At 27.2% G+C, this 17,904-nt stretch overlaps 6 protein-coding genes across 6 annotated transcripts; 2 read left to right on the top strand and 4 right to left on the bottom strand.

Moving 5' to 3' along the window:
• Positions 1 to 495: 495 nt before the first annotated feature.
• On the bottom strand, positions 496 to 3,564 carry LOC129609590 (acyl-coenzyme A thioesterase 9, mitochondrial-like). The gene is made up of 4 exons (XM_055521601.1): positions 2,710 to 3,564; positions 1,988 to 2,023; positions 1,688 to 1,930; positions 496 to 1,613 (listed from the first exon to the last, which is right to left on the bottom strand). Exons 1-4 carry the CDS (start codon positions 3,302 to 3,304, stop codon positions 688 to 690), a joined length of 1,800 nt encoding a protein of 599 aa, XP_055377576.1. The 5' UTR covers positions 3,305 to 3,564; the 3' UTR covers positions 496 to 687.
• Positions 3,565 to 4,393: 829 nt separating this feature from the next.
• Positions 4,394 to 6,645, bottom strand: LOC129609591 (NADH-ubiquinone oxidoreductase 49 kDa subunit). The gene is made up of 7 exons (XM_055521602.1): positions 6,462 to 6,645; positions 5,978 to 6,096; positions 5,807 to 5,916; positions 5,654 to 5,754; positions 5,480 to 5,580; positions 5,236 to 5,423; positions 4,394 to 5,175 (listed from the first exon to the last, which is right to left on the bottom strand). Exons 1-7 carry the CDS (start codon positions 6,554 to 6,556, stop codon positions 4,486 to 4,488), a joined length of 1,404 nt encoding a protein of 467 aa, XP_055377577.1. The 5' UTR covers positions 6,557 to 6,645; the 3' UTR covers positions 4,394 to 4,485.
• Positions 6,646 to 7,399: 754 nt separating this feature from the next.
• On the top strand, positions 7,400 to 9,364 carry LOC129609652 (zinc finger protein 479-like). Its single transcript, XM_055521707.1, has 6 exons — positions 7,400 to 7,576; positions 7,630 to 8,281; positions 8,346 to 8,429; positions 8,541 to 8,954; positions 9,011 to 9,157; positions 9,225 to 9,364. The coding sequence occupies exons 1-6, from the start codon at positions 7,439 to 7,441 to the stop codon at positions 9,320 to 9,322; spliced, it is 1,533 nt and encodes a 510-aa protein (XP_055377682.1). The 5' UTR covers positions 7,400 to 7,438; the 3' UTR covers positions 9,323 to 9,364.
• Positions 9,365 to 9,448: 84 nt separating this feature from the next.
• LOC129609653 (zinc finger protein 519-like) lies at positions 9,449 to 11,303 on the bottom strand. The gene is made up of 6 exons (XM_055521708.1): positions 11,113 to 11,303; positions 10,439 to 11,057; positions 10,296 to 10,379; positions 9,848 to 10,243; positions 9,638 to 9,784; positions 9,449 to 9,586 (listed from the first exon to the last, which is right to left on the bottom strand). Exons 1-6 carry the CDS (start codon positions 11,248 to 11,250, stop codon positions 9,459 to 9,461), a joined length of 1,512 nt encoding a protein of 503 aa, XP_055377683.1. The 5' UTR covers positions 11,251 to 11,303; the 3' UTR covers positions 9,449 to 9,458.
• Positions 11,304 to 11,794: 491 nt separating this feature from the next.
• Positions 11,795 to 14,275, top strand: LOC129609723 (zinc finger protein 91-like). The gene is made up of 7 exons (XM_055521833.1): positions 11,795 to 12,074; positions 12,132 to 12,928; positions 12,988 to 13,184; positions 13,243 to 13,326; positions 13,389 to 13,811; positions 13,870 to 14,016; positions 14,073 to 14,275. Exons 1-7 carry the CDS (start codon positions 11,904 to 11,906, stop codon positions 14,168 to 14,170), a joined length of 1,917 nt encoding a protein of 638 aa, XP_055377808.1. The 5' UTR covers positions 11,795 to 11,903; the 3' UTR covers positions 14,171 to 14,275.
• A 786-nt stretch (positions 14,276 to 15,061) lies between these two features.
• On the bottom strand, positions 15,062 to 17,832 carry LOC129609734 (ADP-ribosylation factor-like protein 8). The gene is made up of 4 exons (XM_055521845.1): positions 17,625 to 17,832; positions 16,601 to 16,755; positions 15,791 to 15,952; positions 15,062 to 15,716 (listed from the first exon to the last, which is right to left on the bottom strand). Exons 1-4 carry the CDS (start codon positions 17,745 to 17,747, stop codon positions 15,596 to 15,598), a joined length of 561 nt encoding a protein of 186 aa, XP_055377820.1. The 5' UTR covers positions 17,748 to 17,832; the 3' UTR covers positions 15,062 to 15,595.
• Between the last annotated feature and the right edge of the window lie 72 nt (positions 17,833 to 17,904).

Here is a 17,904-nt window from a genome sequence, read left to right on the forward strand (position 1 = left end):
CAATGAGAAAAAGAACACATTTTTAAATAGTGGGATGAAGTGTTTTTGCCTTATATGTTGTTTTGTAATTATAAAAGCGTGAAAGATATACAAAAACCTTAAAATCCGAATTTTTTTCTTTTTGGATATTAAAAAAATAATAAAAACAAGTATATAAGGATTAATGTAACAAAAAAAAATTTATAATTAAGTTATTAGAATTATTAGAAGTATAACATTATTGATTATTAAACACTTTGTAATATTTTAAGAGCAATTTTTATTTTTTCCGTTTTAATTTAACAATTTCAACAGTTTTTCTACAGAATTATTGTTCTAATTATCAAATGATTTTACCATTTGTTTAAATCTGTTCTATGTATGTATAACAAAACAAAGAAATTAAACTTTATATTTAACAAGTTCATTAACAAAATTTAATAACAAATATAGAATTTATAGATATAAAATGTAGAATATAGAATATACAATTTGGTATTATCATTTATAAACATAAGTAAATTAAGACTCCCTTAACCAATTAAATAATGTAAAAATAAAACATAAGTATTGAAATTTATTTATTCAAAAAATATATAAATCTTTAATTAATCACTGAAGTAATTAAACTTATTACATCTCAAATTATTTTGATAATTCAAAGTGATTATTTTAAGAAAATACTACTAAAACAAATTTCAAAAGTCACTAAAATCTTTTATTTCTTAAAAATTCTCTTCTACCGACCAAATTCCAAATGGCTTCTTGATAAGTCTTTGGCAAAATTTTTGGAATGTCGACATCACTTTCATAAGTGTAGTGAAACACATTTGTAACAGAAAAATCAGTTTCTTGTGTTCTAGTTTCTGTTATACACATTAATTGTATATTCCTTTCTTCAGTATATGTTACATATGTTGTAGTTCTTAGTATTGTAGTTACTTCAACAGGTTTATGGAAAATTATGTCACTAATATATTTTATTCTTGGTATAGAACCTGCATACAATGATGCACTGATGATACTATTTTCCAAAGCTTTGCGCATTAAAAATCCGCCGAAAACCTGATTTTGTGCATTTCGATTTTCAGGAAAAGCTATATCGATATCAACTATTTTTGTTTTATCCATCCAAACACAGTGAGACGGTAAAATGTGTCCCCCAGAAAAAATTGTTGTGTCTGATTGTGTTAGTAAAAAGTTATCATGCATTAGTTTTTGTTCTTCTTGTGTTGGTAACACTTTTAATAAATTGGAATCACGGTCAAGTTTGCGTCGTTTTTGTCTTTCATTTGCATTTTCCAACAGACTTTCTTCATATGCATTAGAAGCTTTTAACGGGTTTACTGGAGCTGATTTTGTATTAATAGCATTACGAGCTCCCATGACAAATAAAGACTTCGTAATTTTTTGCAATGAACCATCAGGTTTAACAGTTTCAAGCCACACAATAATTTCCATTGAACTTGTACCAACCCAAGACACATGACCAGATAATCTAATATCATTATGGATACTTGGAATTATATTCGTAAACTTAATTTCATCAACAAGTATTGTAACAAAAGTATATGGCAAATGAACTTGGTGGAGATCTAGTTTTGGTATATACAAATGTTTGTGGCATACCCAAACTAAAGCATAGTGAGAGTAAAAAAAGAAAAAATGTATTGACTAACATTTAAATAACAAGTAAATACATATGCACCTGCAAATAAGTCCATATCTTCCATCAAACGCCCAAAACGTATCGATTCTGTAGAAGTTATATATGAGTCTCTTAAAACACTATCTTGAGAAAGAGGAATAATGGCGGATGTAAAAGAGTCATTCATACATCTTGGGGGTAAATCTTCGCGCTTAGGTTCATATTGTAAAAGATGATCTCTAGATTTTGGATATTGTGTATATGTTGGATCCAAACCTAATCGATCCATCATTTCTGCTTTTACTACAATTTACCAGAATATTAAAATAAATGAAAAAAATAATGAAAGCTGGTACTTACTTTCTTTCATTGTCATTATCTGATGACTCCCCAATTCTATTAAAATAATTAAATAAAAAAATTCACAATAAAAATTAGAATTTCCGATTTTTAAATGAGTAATGAGTTATTTATTACTTTAAGTTTGACTTACACGTATTGCTGGATTTAATACCAGTTACTTGCTTGAATGAAAAATAAAATGACAGCTAAACTGACCGTAATCAAAAAAAAAATATTTTTTTCTTTTATAACCAATGTTTTGAAAAGGCACGTTAACTTTTATTTTCTATATAAATTGGCAAGATGAACAGTTTGTGACCATGCAAAACGTTGACTGATAGGAACTATAAGACAAGAATGGGTATTCCTCACAACATTTTTTCTAGAAACTGCTGGAAGGTGAAAGACGGGGAGACACTTCGCCGATTTCTCAGACTAGCTCTGGCAGCTGGACGGTAAATACGGAAATGACCGCTATTCTTGGATGTGGAAGAGCCGCATTTGAGAAAAGTGATGTGGAATATTTGATTGATCTCCTCGACCAAACGGATCTAGGGGCAGTAAATAGAACTGGTACTAGGTATGAGGCTTATTATCCCTTTTGAATATACTTACTTTTATTACGAAAAGTAATTTTAAATTTTTAAATTTTAAATTTAAGTGTTGATTTTGCCTATGCTTGTATGTATGTATGTTGAAAAATTTACAATTATGAATCATACAAAAACATACATACTTACCTATTTGATTTATATAATTTTCCTTAGTATTGATCAATTTTTTGTTAGCTTGAAACTTGATATCTGTTAGACCTCTTAAATGTTGATTTGAAACTTCTCTCATTCTAAGCTGATCAATTACTTCTTCGCTAGTTAAATTACGCATGTTCAATAATTTTTCTTGCAGTGGTTTATCTCCAATTCCTAAAATTATTCTCTTGCTTAACATTTCATCAAAATCAGCTTCACTAAATTCACACATTTTTATAAGTCCTTTAATATTCAATATAAAACTACTAAGGGATTCTCCTTCTAATTGATTACGGTTTTCAAATACGAATCTTGCCAGCATAGGATTATTTTTTGTGGTAAAGAATGTATCGAAGGCTTTTATAACTGAAATATACTGATTCCTTTCTGCTTTGGTCATAGGAAGCGCTAAATATATATTTGCAGCCTCTTCACCAATTTCACTTAAAAAATTTGATATTCGGGCTTTATCACTTTTTCGGGCTAGACCGGATAAAACTTCAAACTTATCGTAATCATTTTTAAATTGTTTCCAATTCTCAGCAATATTTTCAGAAAATATGTTTAATGGTTTACGATTGGACATTTTTTAAAATAAATGTATGTATGTGGAGGTATTCTATTTTCAAATTATTTGATATTAATTACAATACTTGAATATACCTGAATATTATATTATTTTTATTATTTATTTATCTTTATTATTTATTTATTTATATATTTTTATTATTATATCTTAACATAAACAAAATTTGGAAAGAACTCATTTACAATTCAATCTACTATGGGCGGGTGATCTTTATAATATTTTGATCGTACATAAAGTAAACAATAACAAAGAATCGTGGTTGTCAAACTGACAATTGAGAACTGAAAGCAGTGACGTTACGACATCTATTACTTTATCATCAAAAATTTCTTTTAAAAAATTTCAACTGATTTCGAGTACATATTTGTTTTATAGTTCTAAATAAGCCTCTTCACAAAACAAAAATTAAAGAATAACTTAGTTACCTTTTTATTTTTCACAATTTCTTTAATTAATTAACACAACTCTTACACATCTTAATTTTATTTGCAGATCAACTATATATTAATACAAAATATATAATATGGATGGTATGATAATAACGGTCGCTTAGAATTTTTTTCCATAATAAATAAAACATGCGTAAATAAGTTGTTTTTGATCGGTGCCATGAGCTACTTTTGTCGACATATTCTATAACATTTTTATTATTGAGATTTAATCAAAGCACCATTTAATTAAGATCACTGACTGATTCTAAATAATTTTTGTTTTCAAATTTGACTTTCAAAAATGTTAATCAAATACAAATGTACATACATATGTGACTTTTTAAATTTTTACAGGAATTTTTAAAAATAAATTAAAAAGTCACGATATACTAATTTTCCAGTTTTTAATTCAGTCCAAAACTCAAAGACCATAGCTATCAAAAAATGGAATTTTTAAAAAGGTTAGTATCTACATACATACATATGTATGCAATAATTATTGTATGTATATGTATGTATACAATAAGTAAGTACATAATTGTTCACATATTTATACATACATATACATACATATGTATGTATCTTTGAGAATTTAACAAAAATGTTAAAGAGAAAAAACTAATTCTTCCAACTGCTTATATTTAATACAAAGAACTTTTCTTAATTTTTTTCATTTGTTTAAGATTTTATTATAATATGCGAATATCGATTTTCCTTTAAACAAATAACAGTTATATTTTTAATTCTCTATCGATCAATTTCACCAAATACTACATCTAAAGTACCAATTATAGCTACAATATCTGCTAGCATATGCTGTTTTCCTACTTTCTCCAAAGCAGCTAAATGAGCGAAACCGGGAGCCTTAATTTTACATCTGTATGGACGACTTGAACCGTCGGAAACTAAATAAACCCCAAACTCTCCTTTCGGGGCTTCAATTGCTGTGTATGTAGATCCTGGAGGAACTTGATAGCCTTGTGTAAATAACTTAAAATGATGAATCAAGGCTTCCATTGAATTTTTCATTTCCGCTCTAGATGGTGGCGTTACTTTAGCATCATCCGTTTTAATTTCACCAGGGGGCATTTGATTTAAGCATTGATCAATTATGCGAAGTGATTGCCGCATTTCTTCTACACGACACAAATAGCGATCATAACAATCGCCCTTCGTTCCAATCGGCACATCAAAATCTACTAAGTGATAAGCATCATATGGCTGTTGTTTCCTTAAATCCCATTTAATTCCTGAACCTCGTAACATTACTCCACTAAACCCATAGTTTAAAGCATCCTCTGAGTTAACTATGCCAATATCTACAGTACGTTGGACCCAGATTCGGTTTGTTGTAAGAACATCTTCGACTTCGTCCAATCTCTCAGCAAATTTGGAAGCAAATTCATAAATATCATCTAATAACCCTAAAGGTATGTCCTAAAATACACTATTGTTTAAAAGGCAACAGAATACTTTAACAAGTAAAAAATAACGTACCAAAGAAACCCCTCCCGGCCTGATATAAGCTGCATGCATTCGTGCACCAGAAACTCTTTCGTAAAACTCCATCATTTTCTCACGTTCTTCAAACAACCAAAAGAATGGTGTAAGTGCACCGACATCTAATGCATGTGTTCCGACCGCCATGATATGGTTTAATATGCGTGTTATTTCAGCAAACAAAGCTAGAAAAATTTGCGCTCATCAAAATCTTTATAAAATATATTTTAAAAAATTTTACTCCTAATATATTTTGCACGTAACGGTACTTCAATATTCAGAAGTTTTTCCACAGCTAACGAATAACATTGCTCATTGCACATCATTGAAACATAATCCAAACTAAAATAATTACACTTTATAAAATATCAAAAAGTTTTAAAATTTGGAAGTTAAAAATTTTATAATAGCATACCGATCAAAATAAGGTAATGCTTGAGTATAAGTTTTATATTCTATAAGCTTTTCTGTACCTCTATGCAACAAACCAATATGAGGATCAGCTCGAACAACAACCTAAAAATTAGTTAAACAATAATGATAGTAATGACAGTACTAATAATAGTACCTCTCCATCGAGTTCCAAAACTAAACGTAACACTCCATGAGCAGCGGGATGTTGGGGACCAAAGTTAAGGGTTAAGTTTCTGACACTTTTCTCAACTGGTGCAATTTTACCTAAACACAACATAAATATGTATGTTTTAATCTAGTTTAATAAATCTTATCAGAAACGAACTGTTGTATGGTGGTATTTTCCATAATGATGTTACTTCATCGGGGTACATAACCGCTCCACCAAACTGTTGAAAAAACTCAGGATCGGGGGACCATTTCGCAGCTCCACGGTTTTGTTGGCTGCGAAAAAAAAATATATATATACATATATATCATAAATACAGTGTCATTAATGTAGATGGATATATATATGGATAGACGGTTATACATACATACATACATTCACATGTAAGTACTCTTCTCTTAACGTATTATATTAAGTATGTACGAACAAATAACCTTAAATTTATTATGTAAGCAAAGTCAAAAAAATCTTAAATGTACTGGAATATTTTTGAAATATGAACAATTTTTATATTACACAAATAAAAGGTGCCTTATTGGAATTTTTGTGATATATACCGATTCAAATTTCTCTTTTCCGGAAAAATATAAATTGTAAAATGTAACTTTGTTCCAAAAAAAAAAAAATAAATTTTCCTTACCTTGCAGCTACAGCTGGAAAAGTTTTTAGTAAACTTTTTTGAAAAGCTGAAAGTGCACTCTTCCTTGCTACCAAATTTAAAACCGAGAAAGCCATTTAAAATGTAAATTCGGCTAAAGTAATAACAAGTTTATATATTTTTACAATATCATAGAAATTTTTTTTGAATGACATTAATTGACAACTTGAACAACTAGACTGCCATATGGTTGTCAAAGTTGTCATTATTTAAATAAAACCATAAACTGAGTAAATTAATAGACTGGCAATAGAGCCTATTTTCCATTTTCGATCTAATAGGACGTCCTATATTTGCATTTTCCCCATTATGCTTTTGGAACTCTTTTGATTTTTAAAATCTAACTTATAAAAGTATAAAATTTTTTAGAAAAAATACAATTTTCCACAAAATAGAATGTATAAAAACAATATCACTTCCATATGGAAAAGCTTTCAAAAGTTGATTTTGACAAAAAAAAAATGATTATTTGTTTTAGTGTGTTAAACTTAATGGACGCAATTGTAAAAAAAAATTGGTTATTCATTTTATTTTTAAATGTACAACACTAAAATTTTCGAATAGTACCCGATTAATTCGAATTCCAAATTCTTAATATGTGGCGTTTTTTATTGTTTTTATCACTAATTATTGAAATTATTATACTTATCTTATTCATATTTCGAAGATATTTTCTTTAATTAAAGTTATGATCAGAATGACTTTTAAATTAAGTAAAGACTTTAAATATTAACGTAATTTAAAAAAAATATTTAATAAGTTGCATAACAAGTGTATTAAAAAAGAATTTAAATATCTAACTATCAAACGACCACTGTAAAAATCTTTTGAAGCATAGTGTTAATTGGGTACATAAGACTATATGGTAACACTTGTAAGATTGACATTTTCTAAATTTTGTTTATTATTATATTTTTATTCTAAATTTATTGTACATTTTTTACAATTTATTTCAAAACATGGAAAATTACAATCACATCTCAAATAAGACGTGTAGAACATGTGCGGAAAATTTTACTAAGAAACTCTCACCATTGTTCAAAAAGGAAAATGCCCTTATAATGCATTTTGTACATAGCAAAGAATACAATATCAAGGTAATATTTTTCGGTAAAAAATCTAGAAACCTGTTTTTATATTTATGTTTTAGATAAGCAAAAATGATGGTCTACCACAAAATATTTGTTCTGGGTGTTTGCAAGAACTTACGAGATTGCACAATTTTTTAATGAAATGTAAAAAATCTGAAGAAATTCTATTAAAGAAATATAAAACGTTGGCTGCTTTTGGGGCGGTATCTGATTATAAAGATGAATATGACTTAAAAACAGAATATATTTCAGATAATGAAGATTCGAAAGAATGTTATTTTAATACTGATAACAAAGAAAATAATTGCAGTACTTCAATAAAATCCCAACTTGATATTACAAATTTAGGAAAAATAGATTTGGAAATAAAAGAAAAACATCATGATATAATTGATAATGATAGAGTGGAAAAAACTTCCTCAAGAGAAACAAGTGTTGAATTAGATAATACTGATATTAAGAGTGATATTGAAGAAGATGAGGATGAAGCCTTACAAAATAGCGGTGACAAAGTCTGCGACAATGAAGAGCTAACAAAGCGAAAAACTAGGTCCTGTAGTAAAACATTAAACACAGAAAAAGACAAATATATATGCTTACCATGTGATGAAGTATTTGAAAATTTATCTGAATATAAACGTCATAGAAAAATTCATCCAAAATCAAGAAAATATGTTCGAGAAACATATTTATGCGATTTATGTGGGAAAGGTCTTACAGTTGAAATGTATATCAGAATATGTGTAATGCTTTTAATATTTTTTTTAAATTGTAGAATTCGCAAAACAAGAAACTTTGAGGGATCATAAAAATACACATTTGGGCGTTAAACCATATAAATGTGAAATATGCGAAAAGAGTAAGATATACGAAAATTTATCAAATAAAATATATAAATTTTTCATAAGTATATAACACTTTATATATTTTACACCTAATAAGGAAAATTATCAAAAGGTCATTCTTTTAGCTTTCGCAGTTAAAAACGCACTTCGAATTCACGTGGTGAAACATTCCAAAAGAGAAACGTTCACATGTGAAACATGTGGAAGAGTATATACAACTAAAAGCTATTACCGAGAACATTTATTACGTCATGAAAAAGGATCGTTACTGGAAAATAATGAAAAGCCTTTTAAATGCCCTCATTGCCCCAGATCATTTAAGTTATTGTCAACATTAACAGCCCATTGCAATTACCACAATAAAACTGCAGACCGGAAGTATCATTGTACCGAGTGTAATACTACATTCAAAAGATCTGATCATTTAAAAGAGCATATAAACGGAGTACATTTAAAAATTCTGCCTTTTAAATGTGATATTTGCTCCAAATCATTTGTTACAGGTGCAATTCGTAATGCACATGTTAGAAGGTCACATTGTAAGTAAATTTAAAGTTACATATATTCCAAGAAAATTTAGTTACAAGTATTTCAGCTGGATTACGTTATAAATGCAATATTTGCGAAAAAGATTTTTCATTATCAACATCTCTATCAAGGCATAAGAGGCGCCATAATGGAGATAAAAGATTCATATGTGAAATATGCAATATGAGCTTTATGGCTGTTTATCAAATAGAAAGTAAATATACATATTTATATAGCTGGATTTCAATATAAATTTTAATAGTTAATATCATATTTTTTAGAACATATGGAAACTCATAAAATTGACGAAACAACAAAAAATAGCCTGATTTCAAAAACTTATGAAGAAATAGCAAAAGCGGTAACAGATACAATTTAATATCGGAAATAAACATTTTTATTACATAAGTATCCAAAAAACCGTTCAATGTATAAACTTTAATTTTACTTTAAGAAAAATAAATCTTTCAAATAAAAATACAAATTATTCTGAGTGCTATTAAATATACATTTAATCAAATCAAATTTATTTTGCTTTCGTTTACCTCATCTTGGTTAATGGCTAAATATTTTATTTTTTCGTATGTCTGCGTTATTAGGTTTTTCTTTGCAGTTTCATCAAGTTCGTGCGTTTCCATATGCTCTGAAAGAAAGATTCAGTTAAATTTTATAACGAATAGATATTTTAATTTACTTTTTATTTGTATAGGCTTTATGAAACTTTCATTGCAAATTTCGCATATTAAACTTTTGATACCACTATGTTCCTTTTTATGCCTATTCAAGGAAGATTGCAAAGAAAAATCTTTATCGCATTGATTGCATTGAAATCTTTTCCCGGCTTAAAACATATATATATGAAGTTAAAAAAAAAATACTTTTATCTTGCAATTTTAAATCTTACAATGCATTCTTTTAACGTGAATATTTCGTTTAGCTCCTGTTACGAACGCCTGAGGACATAGTTCACATTTGAATGGTAATATTTTTAAATGCACTCCATTTATATGCTCTTTTAAATGATCAGATCTCCGGAAATTTGTGTTACATTCACTACAATGATACTTCTTGTCCAAAGTCTTGTTATGAAATGTGCAATGATGTGTTAGCGTTGACAGCAATTTAAACGTTTTAGGACAATAAGGACATTTAAATAATTTCTCCCCACTTTCATGTCGTTGGACATGCTCCTCATAGCATTTTTTAATCAAAAAATTTTTTCCACATTTATCACATTTAAAATTCTCTGGATTAATATGTCTTTGAATATGCGCTTTTAAAGATGCTTTTATTGAAAAACCTGAAAATTATCTTAATAATTTAAATTGATTTTCTTAATCGGATACGTTTACTTTTATCACATTTATCACATTTGAAAGGCTTAAAGCCCAAATGCCGGTTTTTATGTTGAAGCAAACGATCTCCTTTATCGAACTCTGAAATAAATAAAAAGGATTAGACTTTTTAAGGAAATTATCAACAGTATGTAAAATACTTCTTCCGCAAATGTCACATAAATATACTTTTGGTTGTGCTGGGTGCTTCTCTTTTTTATGTTCTCTTAAGTTAGCAAATTTATTGAATTCAATAGAACAGATACTGCATTCATAATTTTTTTTAGGTACTCTGTTAATGCTTTTGAAACTTTTGTCTTTTTCATCCTCTTTCTCTGAAATTTCTATTTTACTTCCATTTTCTCTTTTCCGTTTCCTCAGGTTATGGGTTTTTTTTTGAAATTTATTGGTTTTGTCTTTGCATGTGGTTAAAATTTTCTCTTCACTTAATTTATTTTTACTTCTAATTTCTTGAATATTGTTTTTTAAAGTGATTGCACATTCTGCTTTTACAATATTCTGTTTATTTTCTTTAATTGTAAATATATCTTCTAATAAACTTCCGAAGGAATCTTTTGTTTCACTCACGTCACTTTCAAAATCATCAAAATTTTCTGCTTCACACTGCGAATCTTTAATACTAGCTTTATTTGCTTGTTGAAGTTTTTCAGTCAGAATTAGTTGAGATTTTTCACATTGCAAAAGAAACATGTAAATTTGTGTGAGTTGTTTCGCACAAGTGTTACAAAGAACCTTGGGTAAAGAATCTTCTTCCGCTATCTGAGTAATTAAGTTGAAATAGTTACACAAATAAAGTTTCAAATTAAATTGGTACCTTAAAATTGAAGCCACTGAACCCTTCCAGCATTTTAATTATTTTTGAGTTTTTTGAAACAAAGATCGGTTGGAGGTCTTCATCAAAATATTCTGCACATGTTCTGCAAGTTTTTTCAAAATTTGCTTTAATTTCCATTTGATTTATTTTTATTTTTTATAGAAAACAAATAAATTGTTTACTTTACTAAATGATCAGTTGGAAAGTGACACATTTTTTGACATTCTCTCAAATGTCAGAAGCCCTTTAAACAAACATTTACCCGATAGTTTCATGTTTTTAAATTCGTGTGCTTTGTTTTTGTTTTTAGTATACTAGATGTGATTTATACCATGTCTGTAGCAATCGTATATAATTTACTGACAATCGTATTAATTTTGGGCGTACACTTTGATTTTGTCAAAAAATAAGTCAGTTTTTTTCATCGAGTTATTTGAAGTCGAGTCCTCGAAGGTTACTAAATTTAAATGAATTGCTTTTCGTCCTCATGAAGAGACTTTTTATCTTGCCAAAAAAACTAAAGAAGTTGTTTACATTATTGGCAAACATACTTTGAATAATATGTTTTCGCCATAGTTTGAACATTGTATAATATTTTGAATTGAAAATGTCATATCATCCCTGCAATATATTTATATTTATATATTTTATTTCATTTCAAAAGTCAAGCGTAAACTGCAAAGCCACATAAATTGTTTACTAACTTCACAAAATTATTACTATTTTAAATAAGAAAATTATAAAAATAAAAGAAATTATTATTCCAAAAAATTCACATTCACATTTTAAAAATGGGAAGTAGCATGTTTATAAATGAACATTGTTCCATAGAAGAAATTTGTCGAACATGTACAATGCATTATGATAGTTGTTCAATGATTCCAATTTTTAAGAATAATTCAAAGGTTGAAATTAAAGCCCATCAAATCATGAAATTTTTTTTTGACCTTCTTCAATTAGAGGTAATTTTTAAACAAAATAAAAAGATTTAAATAAATATTATTTTTACAAATTTTTAGCTTACAGAAAACGATTCCTTGCCTCAAAATATTTGCGAACAATGTTATTCAAAATTCGTAAATTTCAAAATATTTTTAGACGAATGTATTGAGGCACATAATACCTTAATAGCAGCTGTGGAAAAGTCGAAATCAATCGCAGAAACTCTTATTCAGGAAAAAAGTAAAAATTCGGAAAATGAAATATATGCTTTGGAAAAAGAAAATGATCGGGAAATCGAATTTTTAGAAGAGACTTTAGATAACCATCAGGTTTCTACTTGCAATACTGATTCAATAAAACACATGAAACAGGGAAGTGAAATTGCATGCGTAGTAAAAGATCATAATTATCAAGATATTGGTTTGGACATAATAGAAGAGGACAGTAATGTTGAAATGCTTGTCGAATATGAAAACTATAATGACATGAGAACTGACTACATATCGGAATCTGAACTGCATGTTGTGGATAATGAAAATGTAGCATTACTGGATTGTTCTTATTGCAATTTCGCATTTCCCGAAGAGTATTTCGCACAGCACATGAATGATTATCATCCTACCGAAAGTCCGTTTTTATGTACAAAATGCTTTAGAAATTTTAGGACACAGAGTATACGTGATAAACATGTTCTTTTAAATATGTGCCAAATAAACGAAATAAAGTTACAAGATTTTCAAAATATTGCAGTAGAAATTTTTGTAGCCGATGACGATGATTACGACCCTAAGGTTTTTAATGAAACTGAATGCTTGGAACAGACTGAAATTCAAAATGAAACATTATACGAAAAAAATGACTTATTATTTTCAAAGTATTTTTGCAAATCAAACTAACTGTTTGTAATTTAAGTAATTGAAATTATTTTTTTAGTGAGACAGATGCAATTTGTATTGAAAATGCAAAAGACAGTGAAAGCAATTCTAAAAAAGACTTGTCTCTAAGATGTCCTGTTTGTGAGGAACAATTTACAAAATCTAAATTTTTTTCCGATCATCTGAAGCGTTCACATCCAGACTTTGACAGGAAAGCAATACGATCAAAATATTCATGCGAAGTTTGCGATAAGGGTTAGTCTATATGAATGTTTGAACTATTAACAAATTATAAATTGTATATACATTGCAGACTGTAAATCAAAACAATCTTTAGAATCCCATTTAAATAGTCATAAAGGAATTAAACCATATGCATGTGAGATTTGTAAAACAAGTGAGCTTGCTTTTGTTTGTTGTGTTATGAATTTGTATAAAAATACAAATATATTTTTACAGGTTTTTTTGGATCAAAAGCTTTACGGACACATATTAGCAATGAACACAGTTCTTTGCAGTTTAATTGTGAAATATGTGGAAAAGATTTCAATAAAAAAAGTATTTTTTTATCGCATATGTCAAATCATAAAAAAGACAATGATCCTAATCGTAAGCCCGATATTAAATATAAATGCCAATTTTGTCCCAGAACATTCAATACAGTTTCCACATTAACTATACACTCCTTAACACATAAAAAATTGCTAGATAGTAAACATATATGCAATGTGTGTGGAGTTACTTTTAAAAGGGCTGATCACTTAAAAATGCATATGTATGGAGTTCATTTAGATCATAAACCATTTCCGTGCGAGCAATGTGAAAAAAGCTTTCCTACGGCTTGGCAAAGAAATACACACGTTAAAAAATATCACAGTGCAGGTTTTTAGACATATATTATATTTTGCGCTTTTAAATCAATTAAATTTCAATATTTTAGAGAAAAAAAAGTATAAATGTCAGGTATGTCCAAACGAATATGCTTCATCAAATGCTTTAAAAAGACACAATATGATACATACTGGGGAACTTAAATATAACTGTGATATTTGTGAACTAAAGTTTCCAAAAATATTCCTCTTGGAAGGTATTTCTTAAATAAAATTAATTATAATTATTTTTGAAATAGTATTTTGTTTTCAGAACATTTAAAAACTCATGAAATTGATGAAAATTTAAGGCAAGAATCTATTAATGAAGTATACATGGAAATAGCAAAAAGTGTCATTATACCAAATTAGAAAAATTTTGGAATCATAAAAATAACGAAATTTTTGTACCATTTGTAAAGAAAACAATTGTATAAATCAATTTGAATTAAATTGTTCAGAAAAGTGTAAATAAAGTTTTCCTTCATTGTTATTTCATTTGAATCAATTAATTTTAAAAACAATTTTGAATTATAAGTCTCCATAAGAAAAAAGTTTTCTTAAGGCCTTGAATCTCTCACATTAAAATAGATTAATCAATGTGTATTTAAAATTAATTGCAGTACGTTTAGCCGCAAGTAAAACAAACATCAAATTATTTATTAGTTAAAACTTTCAGAGAAATCATTCGCTTCATAAGCCCTTAAAGAATCTTTTTATATCTATAATAATTTTAGATAGTAAAATACTGGAAACCATATTTTAAAAATAAATATATAAAAATAAATTAGGATTTAATTTTTTCTTTTTTTAGATTACTACTGCCCATGCTTGAAATCATTGAATTTCAAAAAAAGAATTTTACATATTAGGATTACTCTTACAAAATAATAATCTATATGTGTACATTTTATGTCTTTACACTTTTTAATGCCATATTAAAATGTCTTGAAAGTTTGCCTGAAGTTTTTTATTGCATTAATAATGGTTTATTATTACTATTAGGTTTTATACTAGTTTGCCAATTAATACATAGTATGTTAAATTTTCAGTAAAGGACAAAAATTAAATTCGAAACGCAGTTCTTTGATTTAGATTTGAGAATCATATTAATATAATATGTATATATGTATATAACTATGAGAGATTTTCTTAGAAACTCGCTGAACTATTCAAAAGAATCCAGTTTAATTTTTACATGAAAATGTAAATTTAGTAGGTAATTATCAACATTCAAATTACATACTTTGTAAACCCTTTAAGTATACTATAAATAAAGAATTTATTCTATCAATTTCCTTGACAAAAAAAAAGTTCTACACAATATCTACTAAATAAAATTTCTAAAAGCACATTCATGTTTAAATAGAAAAAAGTAAATAATTTTTTTAATTCCAATATTGTGCACATACGCATATTTTATATTTTAATTTTTTTTTTTGATTTTCGTTATTATATCGATTTCTATATTCCTGTGAAACCTTAACTCCTTTAATAATGTTTTTTTTTAATTAATTTATACTATGCATCATCGATTTCCATTTGATTATTTCAAAATATACTTAGAAAAAATTATACTATTAAAAGTAAAATTGAGAAAAAAAAATATCGTTAACAGGCACATGACGCTTAACACATTTCTTTTTACAATTTTATTTGTCATAGTGCAATTAAAAAAAAATAATAACATGAAAAAAATATTTAACATAAAACTTTAAGCGTTAATCTCTTAATTATAACACATTAGAATATATTATAGTAATATATATATATAGATATTTATATATGTACAATAAATTAGCGATTTTGGCTTTTCGAATGGGATATTAACCATTGAAGAGTAATATCAATATTGGCTTTTTCTTTACACGAAATGATATAGCAACATATTTCTCGATCCTGGATGCTGGAAAGATTCCTAAAAATAAAAAAGTTACGATATAAAATTGTTAAATATTCAAGTGCCTAAAAAATTTTTATGATATATTTTACATTCGTTCAATAAGTGCAGTTTCATCTAAAGCACCAGGTAAATCTCGTTTATTTCCCAAAACTAACACAGGTATTCCAGCTAACTGTGGTTTATCTAATAAGGAATGCAATTCATTCCTTGAAGCTTCCATCTTATCCAAATCCGCAGCATCTACCATATATCTGCAAAAAAAAAAAATTGTTCGGTAAGTATAAACCAAAAGAAAAATTTATAAATTTTTTATATGATATATAAAAAACTATCAAAGAAATAATTAGTCAATTGCCTTAAAGAAAACTTAAGTGACTTTCAGATTTTTAAAAGGTACAATGACAACAAAAATCTCAATATGGAAAAACTCAGAAATTCTAAAATACCACTTAAAAGAGACTTTTCCCATTTGAGATGCTTATGATATGTAGCAATATGTATTTATTATATAGGAAATTTGTTAAAACTAGTTAATAGCATAGTAATTTGCTGCACTAAAAACAAAGAAGGTAATGCCGACTGTTGTTAGCAAAACAATTTTTTTTAAATAAAATAATTGAATCTATAATTTTTTTTTCAGTTTTAAAAGAATATTATTCTCGTAGTATATACATAGAAATGTTACCATATACATAGGGTGTTGGAGCAATGTGAAATACATAATTTGAAAAGTTATTTCATATTAGTCAGTATGTAATACGAGATATAATTATGTATAAAATATTGAGTTGTGACATCAAAAAGCCAATCAGAACTAGTCAAATAGAATTTTCTTATCAATAAAAAAATGGATGTATTTAATCCCACATACAATCTAAGAATATTTTTGAGATACTTACACAATTGCATTTACTCCTCGACAGTATCGTTCCCACATCGATCGAAATCTAGGTTGACCGCCAATATCCCATACTTTTATTGTAACATTTCCTTTTGTTATTTTCCGCATATTGAAACCAACTGTTGGTATCATATCTTCACTAAATTGACCAGACTAAAATTAAACGAAATCACTTAATATGTACATACATGCACATGTATTTCATATTTAATACATAAGGTTCAATAAACTTAATTAACTTAAATTTTTTATTAATTCCGAAAGTAATCAATTGCATTCGAAGGTTTCTACCATATTACGTTTTTTGTAGAATGCTTTTATAAAATGCGGGTAGTTAGCAATGTATATTCAGTAAGAATAATAAAATTACTTATATATGAATACAGTCAAGAGTGGAGTACGAGTACACATAATGTCACAGATGTTCATTTAAGATGAATAATCCAATCGATAATACAGATAGATACTATATTGCTAATTAAAAATGTACTTCGAAATACAATTTTATAATTTTCACATTTCATTTTATAACGAACAATTTTAGTTTTTAAATTAAATTAAATACAAAATAAAAAATTTAGCTTGTCATTTAATATTGTAAAATTATATATTATGTACAGTAGTATATTGAACATTCGTAGCACAAATTAATATTGAACGAATGAGAAAACCACAAAATAAATTACGTCCCTATTTAATTTGGGGAAACAGCAATTTATCTATTGATAACGTCATTTATTTGTGTAAAAAATTAAATAGATGCTTAAATAGATATGTATGTAGTAAAATATTATTTTATATTAAATTTTTTATTCTTTGAAAATTTTCTACAAAAAAAAAAATTCATTTTAAAAGAGATCGAAAGTAAAATTTTCATAGTATTTACAGATTTTTTGCCCACATAATTTCTATTGTACATTATTAAAGCTATTAATCATTCATTTTTTTTTTCTTATAGATATCCAAAATTTAAGCTGAGAACAATGAAATTGGTATTACTAAAATTGATTTTGTTTTCTTACCGCAATTACATTGACAAATGTTGTTTTTCCTGAAAATTGCAAGCCCACTAATGTTAATTCCATTTCTTCTTTCCAAAATAGACTTTTTATCCAGTCTAAAATCCTATTAATTATTGCTAACATTTTTATTAATTTTATATTTTATACAATAATCAAAAGTGTTAAATGTTTCCTTCTACTTATTTTTTTTACTTTTTTGACAAACAAATGCACCAAATTAGGCTAACAACGCAGTTTACATTTGAAGTGTTGAGATATACTGTCATAAATGTTGCGCAAC

This window comes from Condylostylus longicornis, unplaced genomic scaffold (assembly GCF_029603195.1).
Source record: "Condylostylus longicornis isolate FDR11 unplaced genomic scaffold, ASM2960319v2 ptg000040l, whole genome shotgun sequence".
NCBI classification, from domain to species: domain Eukaryota; kingdom Metazoa; phylum Arthropoda; class Insecta; order Diptera; family Dolichopodidae; genus Condylostylus; species Condylostylus longicornis.

What these genes read in the sequence shown, in the direction of transcription:
- LOC129609590 (XM_055521601.1), bottom strand. Translation starts at nt 3,304, where the DNA reads ATGTCCAATCGTAAACCATTAAACATATTTTCTGAAAATATTGCTGAG. An exon ending in AAATTATATAAATCAAATAG is followed by an intron (nt 2,024 to 2,709) that starts GTAAGTATGTAT and finishes TTATTTTAATAG; the next exon opens with AATTGGGGAGTCATCAGATA. An exon ending in AGATATGGACTTATTTGCAG is followed by an intron (nt 1,614 to 1,687) that starts GTGCATATGTAT and finishes ACTATGCTTTAG; the next exon opens with TTTGGGTATGCCACAAACAT.
- LOC129609591 (XM_055521602.1), bottom strand. Translation starts at nt 6,556, where the DNA reads ATGGCTTTCTCGGTTTTAAATTTGGTAGCAAGGAAGAGTGCACTTTCA. An exon ending in TTTCCAGCTGTAGCTGCAAG is followed by an intron (nt 6,097 to 6,461) that starts GTAAGGAAAATT and finishes TTTTTTTCGCAG; the next exon opens with CCAACAAAACCGTGGAGCTG. An exon ending in GCATTACCTTATTTTGATCG is followed by an intron (nt 5,581 to 5,653) that starts GTATGCTATTAT and finishes TAATTATTTTAG; the next exon opens with TTTGGATTATGTTTCAATGA.
- LOC129609652 (XM_055521707.1), top strand. Translation starts at nt 7,439, where the DNA reads ATGGAAAATTACAATCACATCTCAAATAAGACGTGTAGAACATGTGCG. An exon ending in ATGCGATTTATGTGGGAAAG is followed by an intron (nt 8,282 to 8,345) that starts GTCTTACAGTTG and finishes TTTAAATTGTAG; the next exon opens with AATTCGCAAAACAAGAAACT. An exon ending in GGCTGTTTATCAAATAGAAA is followed by an intron (nt 9,158 to 9,224) that starts GTAAATATACAT and finishes CATATTTTTTAG; the next exon opens with AACATATGGAAACTCATAAA.
- LOC129609653 (XM_055521708.1), bottom strand. Translation starts at nt 11,250, where the DNA reads ATGGAAATTAAAGCAAATTTTGAAAAAACTTGCAGAACATGTGCAGAA. An exon ending in TCAGTGGCTTCAATTTTAAG is followed by an intron (nt 11,058 to 11,112) that starts GTACCAATTTAA and finishes TTAATTACTCAG; the next exon opens with ATAGCGGAAGAAGATTCTTT. An exon ending in ATGTGATAAATGTGATAAAA is followed by an intron (nt 10,244 to 10,295) that starts GTAAACGTATCC and finishes GATAATTTTCAG; the next exon opens with GTTTTTCAATAAAAGCATCT.
- LOC129609723 (XM_055521833.1), top strand. Translation starts at nt 11,904, where the DNA reads ATGGGAAGTAGCATGTTTATAAATGAACATTGTTCCATAGAAGAAATT. An exon ending in ATGCGAAGTTTGCGATAAGG is followed by an intron (nt 13,185 to 13,242) that starts GTTAGTCTATAT and finishes TATACATTGCAG; the next exon opens with ACTGTAAATCAAAACAATCT. An exon ending in TAAAAAATATCACAGTGCAG is followed by an intron (nt 13,812 to 13,869) that starts GTTTTTAGACAT and finishes TCAATATTTTAG; the next exon opens with AGAAAAAAAAGTATAAATGT.
- LOC129609734 (XM_055521845.1), bottom strand. Translation starts at nt 17,747, where the DNA reads ATGTTAGCAATAATTAATAGGATTTTAGACTGGATAAAAAGTCTATTT. An exon ending in CATTTGTCAATGTAATTGCG is followed by an intron (nt 16,756 to 17,624) that starts GTAAGAAAACAA and finishes GTTTAATTTTAG; the next exon opens with TCTGGTCAATTTAGTGAAGA. An exon ending in CGAGGAGTAAATGCAATTGT is followed by an intron (nt 15,953 to 16,600) that starts GTAAGTATCTCA and finishes TTTTTTTTGCAG; the next exon opens with ATATATGGTAGATGCTGCGG.